Genomic DNA, 7888 nt, shown 5'->3' with positions numbered 1-7888 from the left:
AGAAAGAGAAAGAAGGGGAATGGATAAGGAAGGTGGGGGTAAAGAATGGGTATACTATCCGCGACCTGGAAAAAGTAGCTAGGAAAGCCAAAAGGATTGTTAGACAAGAAACATCGCAAAATGACAAAGAGGGGGAAAAAACTGAGATAGGAAACGGTGAAAAGAACACATATTTTGTCGGGATCCCGTATTTTAAGGGGGTCTCAGAGAAAATTGAAAAGTCCGTGAGGGGTTACGGAATAAAATGTGGGGTAAGAGCGCCCCGGAGTATTGAAAAGCACTTTACGTCCTATAAGAAAGGGAGGGGGGATAGACGCAATAACCCTGAAGAGCGGAAGGGAGTGTACAGGATAGTGTGTGAATGCGGAAAGGAATATGTGGGACAAACCGGGAGAAGTATGCAAGTTAGGTGGGGAGAGCATGATAAGGACGTAAAGGAGGGCATACCCAAAACAGGATTATCTGAACACATATTGGTTAACCGACATAAGATTGCTAAAAGGGAAGTTATTAGGGAGGTTAACAATAAATTGGACAGAAACGTATATGAAGCTGCCTATATATGCGCGAAAAATTGGAACAAACTTAATAGGGACGATGGGAATTTAGAAGACGGCTGGGTTAATTTCTTTAAAAAATGGGATAAAGCCGCAGTGAATAGGGACGAGATGGGCTTCCGTGTTACTCCTGAGGTTAGGAAAGCCGCCGAGGTGGAGGTCGACTTTTCCTTGGATTGGTGACTCCCGAGCCCCAGTTTGGAAGGATTGAGGAGGGGAAGTTTTCTTTCCCCAGGTACGGGCTGACACCGTGCATTCGCCTACCCCGAGCACTGGTCGGCAGTTCGCCGACTTCAGCCTTGGACGTTCTTTTGTTTTTTATAGTATTGCGCGGTTTTAGATGTGTAATTTATATTCTTTTTTAGAAAGTGTCCTTCATGCAACTTTTTAACCTAAATCCTTAACCTTCACTTTCACGACGAGGCACCATGTCAGGTGTCTGAATAACAACGTTTCAACCTGAAGAAGGAGGTAGTGTAACCTCCGAAACGTAGTACGAAAAATCTCATACTCACACACGTAAGTTGCCGATTTTTAATCTTTTAGCCTAAAGTTTATATTTAATTGTGAGTAATTCGCACATTATCAGTATGATATTGCAATGCAGTAATGGCATGCAGATGGCTCTTGAGTTTTTTCATGTCGTCTGCTATATTTGTGCAAGTTGTTAATATCACAAACCACCAAACTCTTCTGAACTCCCTTCTCAGGAGCAAACAACATAATTGGTTTGCTTTTTAAAAGGATAGCTGTCTTTTCCGCCAAGTTCAATGAAGAAGCTTTCATCACAACACTCGCTTTCTTGACCCACTACTGCGTGCCTTGAAACTTCGGGCTTGAGGTTGATGGAACACACAGATGGGGAAGCTGTTCCATGGCAAGCATATTTTGCTGGATTTAACAGGTGTTTAGACTAGAAGATTTTTCCAGATCGTTATGAATGTCAGATGCAAGTTCACAATGAGATTAGGAAATTATATTTACTACACTCAAAACTATCGCTAAAACACGACAGCTAGAAAGTTCAGTTTCCGTGGGGATCATTTACCTTCGCATACATATGGTCAGAAATGTTCAGGTCAAGCAGCAGAGAGTGGAATGAAGAGGGTACACGTGTAAACAAACATCCAGCTAGGGTGCAAGTTTCTGATCATCGTTACTTTTGGAAACATTTATTTTGCAAGAAAGAAGCGTTCTCATACTAATATAGCTAATTGTAAATAGTTGAAAAGGGCAATAAATAGAAGGAATCCCTCTGTTCCTTGGAGGGACAGCCACTACATATATGTACATATATAAATAAGGTTATTAATGTTTGGTGAATGTATCCTATATTTTTCATAATATGTTATTTACTTCCCCTCTCCCTCCTTCCTTCCTGAACTTACAACCAAGCTAATATTTTAAATTTTAAAATACATAAACTTCAAACATCATCATTACATGTGAAATGGTGTGATTGTGGATATGCATGGTCATCTCCCTTGTTTTAAATGGATAGACAGTAAACAATATTGGAGATGTGCACTGTTTTATGTTATGTTATGTTAAATTAATTATAACTCTGAGTGAAAAGATTCATGTATGTAATTCTTCTCTTTCAGGAAAAAGACCAGACCCACGAGGAAGGTTTATGTGCGAAAGAGCCACAAGATGGTTAATGAATTACCACTACCACATTGAATTGTATGTTCTGTGTATGGCATTAAATAAATTTTTACAAATTGATTCTTTGAATGTGTTTGCTATAATAGGAAATAAATTACACGGAACATAAAAAAAAAAAAAAGGGAACAAGCACCTGAATAATATCTTGTTGCTCTACTGTTGGGTGTTACAACTGTCTTTATGTGTGGTAACGATGCCACAAGTCCTTGATAGCATTACTGAGGGATACTGTACCATGCAGATAGGATAGCATCTTGCAATTTACGTAGATAGGCTGCTGGCAACAGATCATGCTCAAACTGCTTGTTGTACCTCATCCTATAAATATTCAATGGGATTAAGATGAGGGGCACTGAAGTAATGACAACTTGTCATGCTTCTGGAATGACTCCAGCATTATGGCTGAGTGCATTATCATATTGGAAATAGCCGTTTTCTTCTGGAAATGCTAGGTACAAGAAAGAGTACATGGTCACCAACAAAATTTCAAATGCCCATCTACAGGTACAGGGAAATTGCAGTTATGAGTTTTGCGATAGTACGTTTTTCTTGTTTGTACTTTTTTTTTTCTGGCGGTCCCTGCTAATATCCGTAAGGCTGCATACTATTATATTTCAGTTATATGGTTTTCCAATTATACGTTCAGCGATTTTAGTCCCAATAAGGAAAAGACTTAAGTTATACGTTTTTAACTGTGCTTGCTCGAAGGAATGCTGCTCTTGGAGTTCAAGATTTCCATGAAGATAACATGTGACACCTGCTCCCCTACAGGTTTTCTTGTCAGCTGCAATCATGGGACCAGACTCCTGACTTGGAATTCTACTTTGTAGCTTGCATCGGAGGGCAGGAGATGGGAAATGCACGCACCCTTGAACCAGATTGGCCTATGTTAAATAATCCTGCTTTCTTTACATTGCGTTGGGCAAGTCGTATCTGCCTGAAACAGATCGGAAACTGTTATCTTTCAAACTGTTGACAAGTCACTGGCGCCAAACTTCCCAGCCTGTCGTAATCATTACAAACAAGCTGAGAGAGGGGGAGTCAACAGCAGCTTGCAGGTGGGGAAAAGTTCCGCTCTGTCTTATTGCCATAATATTTAATGAAAATACGGTTGTTGAAGACAGAGAAGTTGGAGTACTTTTTTTATGCAAACGAAATCACATATAAACTAATTATTGAACACTGTGACTTATTTTTAGTGTGTGAATGGTTCTGAAGAAAAGCAGCGATCATACTAAACATTGTGTGCATTTTCTTTCTGCAAGCGCCAGCCATTTGAAAAAGCCCTTTGTTTCCCTTCAGTTACTATGGTAAATTCAAGATAAAAGACTATTTATTTATTTATTTATTAAACACTACAGGCAAATGCCCAGTTACAGTGTTTTGAGGTTAACTTGAGTTCAGTTTACATACATATTGACAAAACAAGTAATTAAGAATTGGAAAGAAAACAAAGACAAGGAGAAAAGAACTACGTATAAGACGAAACAGAATAATCACTACATAACAACAATTTATAATACAAGGGTGGTATATCATAGAGTATACAACATATTTGGTTACTATGCTATTATATACAGGGTTCACATCATAAGTTTGCTTTTAGGTCTAAATAGATCAATGTTGGGGGTATTATTGGAGACTATATTGTACAACGCGCACATCCTCTTCATGGGATCCATTTCAGCCATCCTCGTTCTACCGCGTGAAATTTTAAAGGTCATTTCTGGGTCTTAATTTTGAGTATGGAACATAAAAGTTTATTTTTGCGAGAAGTGCGGAGGAGTCTATTTTTCCATTGACAAGTTTCGAAAGGAATGTTAACTGGTGCATCTGTCTTCTTTTTTCAAGGGACGGGACACTCAGCATGTTGCGTAAGATGTCACCCAAAGTGAATTTTGGATAAATGCCATCTAATTTATATACTAAATACCTTAAGAATTTATTTTGGAGTTTCTCTATTTTTTCAATTTTCTTTATAAATAATGGGTCCCAAACGACTGAGGCATATTCAAGTTTTGATCTGACAAATGTATAGTAAAGTAGCAAAAAGGTTTCTTTTTTCTTAAACTAGCTACCCATTCTCATCACAAATCCTAGGTTCCTGTGCGCTTCACTGAGGATGCGCGCAGTGTGTGTCTGCAAATTTAAAGCTTTGTCAAATGTGACTCCAAGATCAGTTACAGTATTCTCTCGTAGGATTTCTACGTCGGAAATGTTATACGAGTATTGGATGGGATGTTTGTTACATGTGAATGACACTACTTTGCATTTCTTGAGATTGAGACTAACCTTGTTGTTCTTGCACCAATCAAGTACTTCGTTAAGTTCGTCTTGTAATTTCGTGCAGTCGTGATCGCTTTTAATTTGTTTGAAAATTTTGACATCATCAGCAAAGATTAATTTTTCGGAGTTTTTTAGTGCGTCTGGTAAATCGTTAATGAAAATCAAGTACAGCAGGGGGCCTAGGTTCGAACCTTGGGGGACACCGGAGCTGGCTATGTAATAGGAGAACCTTAGTCCTTGGTGCATGACATATTGTCGTCTATTCTGTAAATATGAAGCATGTAGTTTTATAAGTTGCGGGGAGAGGCAGATGTAAGCTAGTTTCTGAATTAAAGTATCGTGGTGTACAGTGTCGAAGGCCTTTCAAAAGTCCGTGTATATTACATCGACTTGTCCTTTATCGTCAATAGTTAACGCAACGTAATTTGTTAATTCGATGAGATTAGTCAAAGTTGAACGGTTTTGTACAAATCCATGCTGGTGTGGAGAAAGGATAGGTTTGACATGCGAGTAAATATGATTATAAATTATTTGCTCAAAGAGTTTAGCTGGAGTTGACAGTTTCGCGAATGGTCTGTAGTTACTTATGTCTGTCTTATCTGCTGCTTTCGGGATTGGACAAATCTCCGTCCTGTTTTCAAGATTAAATTAAAGAGGGCATGGAGAGGGAACTTGAGCGCCTCTGAGCAACCTTTAATAACGTAGGGGAGGGATTAGGTCCGGTCCAGCTGCTCTTTTTGGTTTGAGTTTCTTGATGGCTTTTTCGATTTCTTTTAGGGAGATTTCCGGGATGCTTAAGAGACTAAGTTGGGATTTCGGGAGCGCGTTCGTACGTGTGGCTTCGTAAGAGGATGGTTCCGTGGAAAAGACAGATTCGAAATATGTAGCATAAACATTCTGGATGTTATTGTTATCAATAGGTTCACCATTGAGTTTGGTTGGTTGGGCTGGTGGATTCTTCCTTTGATTCTTAACTAAAGACCAAAATAGATTCGGGTCGCGTGTCAGATTAGCTTCGCAGCTGTTAAGGTAGTTTTGGTAAGCTTTGTTTATTTCCACTTTTAATTTCGTTCTTAGGGCTTTAAAGTTAGCTTCATGATACCCTACATTCCCTTGTTTTTGTTTCCATTTTTTATGATGGTGTGACTTGATCTTTATACCTTTTATAATGTCTAGTGTGAACCAACATGGGTACTGATTAGAATAAGTTGAGCGGGAGAATGGGACGCATTCATCAAATATACACTTAATTATTTCATAAAATTTGTCCACTGCAAGATCGATATCGTTGTATTTATGTAATTGTTCCCAGTTAGCTGATTTAAATTTGTGAAACATACTGATGAAATCAGCTTTCTTAAAATTGTATCGCTTAATACTTGACTTTGAAGTTTTTGAAGTTTTATGCTTAGGTTTAGGCATGGTATATTTATTCCTAGGGGTGGGTGGTGAGTATCTTCCGGCACCAGTGCATCCTGCCGGAGTATCATTACATTATCTATATTTGTTAGGACTAAATCTAGGGTTTTACCGTTGGCATTTGTATAGTATTTAAGTTTTTGAGATCATTAAAATCAATAAAGAACTTCAATTCACGACAGTGGGAACCTAACGTGAGGAGGTCGTTAGTAGGATGAGTTATGTCAGGGATGTTAAGTCATCCGCGATGAGCAGTGGGGTCCCTAGAGGACAATGTGCGGTTATGTGGGAGAAGAAAGTTTCATATACCAGTAGGGGTGATGACGGCTGGATGTATATTACAGAAATATAGATGGTATGTGCATGTTCCGGTTTTACTTTTATAATTACACAGTCTATGGTTTGTTCAGTTAACGGTAAATCCACCAGTTCAGGGCAATGTTCTTTCTTTACACCAATAAGAACACCACCGCCTAGGGTTTTCCCGTTTTCTCGTGGGTTGCGGTCCGATCTAAAAACACTGTATTGATCTGAAAATATTTCCGAGTTGGATATTGAGGTGTTGAGCCAAGTTTCAGCGCACAAGACCACATCATAGTTATTCGCCAAAATGCTGAGAAGAAACTGATTCGTTTTCGTGCGTATACCTCTTAGGTTTTGATAAATAATGCTCATGGGGACTTGATTTGTTTGATTCTCATGAAAGGTTTTGACTGAATGAACATTCTCTGGCGAGTTGTCAGAAACTGAGTGTGCACTAGTTGCATTTGTAATCCTTCCGCTAGGTTCGAGATTGTCAGCTGTTTTCACTAATACACCAGTGGGTCCTGAGGGGATGTCCTTCTTACCTGTCAGGTTGCGATGGGCGTGGCTACGTCGACATCTTCAGAGAGGCTGGAGGCCATTTCCACGGGACCACTTGCTTCGCCGATCGTACTGCATTCCTGAACTTCCAGGGTGGATAGGGGCTGGGGGATGTTGAACTGCACTTTCACTTCGAGACGGGTTGGCGCCAACAGTTTGGGGCTCAGATAAGGTGGCTGGGTCAGGTTGGAGATCACTCAGGGAATACTTGACATTGTCAACAACGAGGTAGCGGTAACTAATATAGGCTCTATGACCAGCATTCCGGGCACTGTGCATATGTTCCAGGAGTCCCTGGTGCTCCTTCCGAGTGGAATAGCAAAAGTCATGTTCAACATATATTTTTGTACCTTTTAGTTTGTTGCATCACCTGAGAATTTCTGCCTTTTTTTTTGTACCGTAAAAAATGGCAAACGATTGGGCGTGGGCCTCGCGTGCTGTTCGTGTTTATCCTATGAGCTCGCTGAATGTCATCCTCTTCCAGAATTATGCTCAGCTTGTCTTGTATAATTCGACGTACTTTGGACTCGGATTCTGCCCAGTCTTCTCCCGGGGAATGCTCGTCGACACCGTAAAACACTAGGTTATCCCGACGACTTCTATCTTCCTGATCATCCAGCCTTTGTTGAAGCCATCTATTGTTCTCCGACAGTTCTTCTACGCGTTTTGTAAGCGAACCTACGTCACTTTGGAGGACATCCACTCTACCGACCAGAGTTCTAAGTGCATCGTCGAACTTCGGTAACAAGTGATTCGTGAGACCCTTTGAGATCACGGAACATTTCTTTGATTCCCTTCATCTCGTCACTTGGGCCAGGGTTTAGTTCCATGCCTCCAATCACTAATAACACAAGCACCACTAGTCCGTAAGCAAAAAAGCACTGTTTGAATCCAAAACTGCACCCCACGGTCGCTTGACATTTCGAAGGCACTTTTCCCACGTACATTCCTATACGGCAGCGCCAGGTCTCTATAACTGCTCAACCACTGCATCTTTTTGAAAAAATTAAATCCTAAATGTAAGAATGAGCAAAAAGCAACAATTTAAGTAACATCCGACAATTAAGGGTCTAGGGGGAAAGTGGGGGCAAAAG

General features: G+C 40.1%; 1 protein-coding gene across 1 annotated transcript in view; it reads left to right on the top strand.

Moving 5' to 3' along the window:
• Positions 1-2285, top strand: part of LOC145985212 (ribosome biogenesis factor Nop53-like) — a 49669-nt gene extending 47384 nt beyond the window's left edge. Inside the window, exon 8 of the mRNA XM_083118956.1 lies at positions 2162-2285. Coding sequence (XP_082975082.1) covers positions 2162-2240 — 79 coding nt within the window. The 3' untranslated portion in view covers positions 2241-2285. The remainder of the gene's footprint in view (positions 1-2161) is intronic.
• Positions 2286-7888: the final 5603 nt, after the last annotated feature.

This window comes from Lepisma saccharinum, chromosome 3, assembly GCF_977018435.1.
Source record: "Lepisma saccharinum chromosome 3, izLepSacc3.1, whole genome shotgun sequence".
NCBI lineage: Eukaryota > Metazoa > Arthropoda > Insecta > Zygentoma > Lepismatidae > Lepisma > Lepisma saccharinum.
Note: the sequence above shows the minus strand (reverse complement) of the source record. Positions and strands in the feature narration are given on the sequence as shown.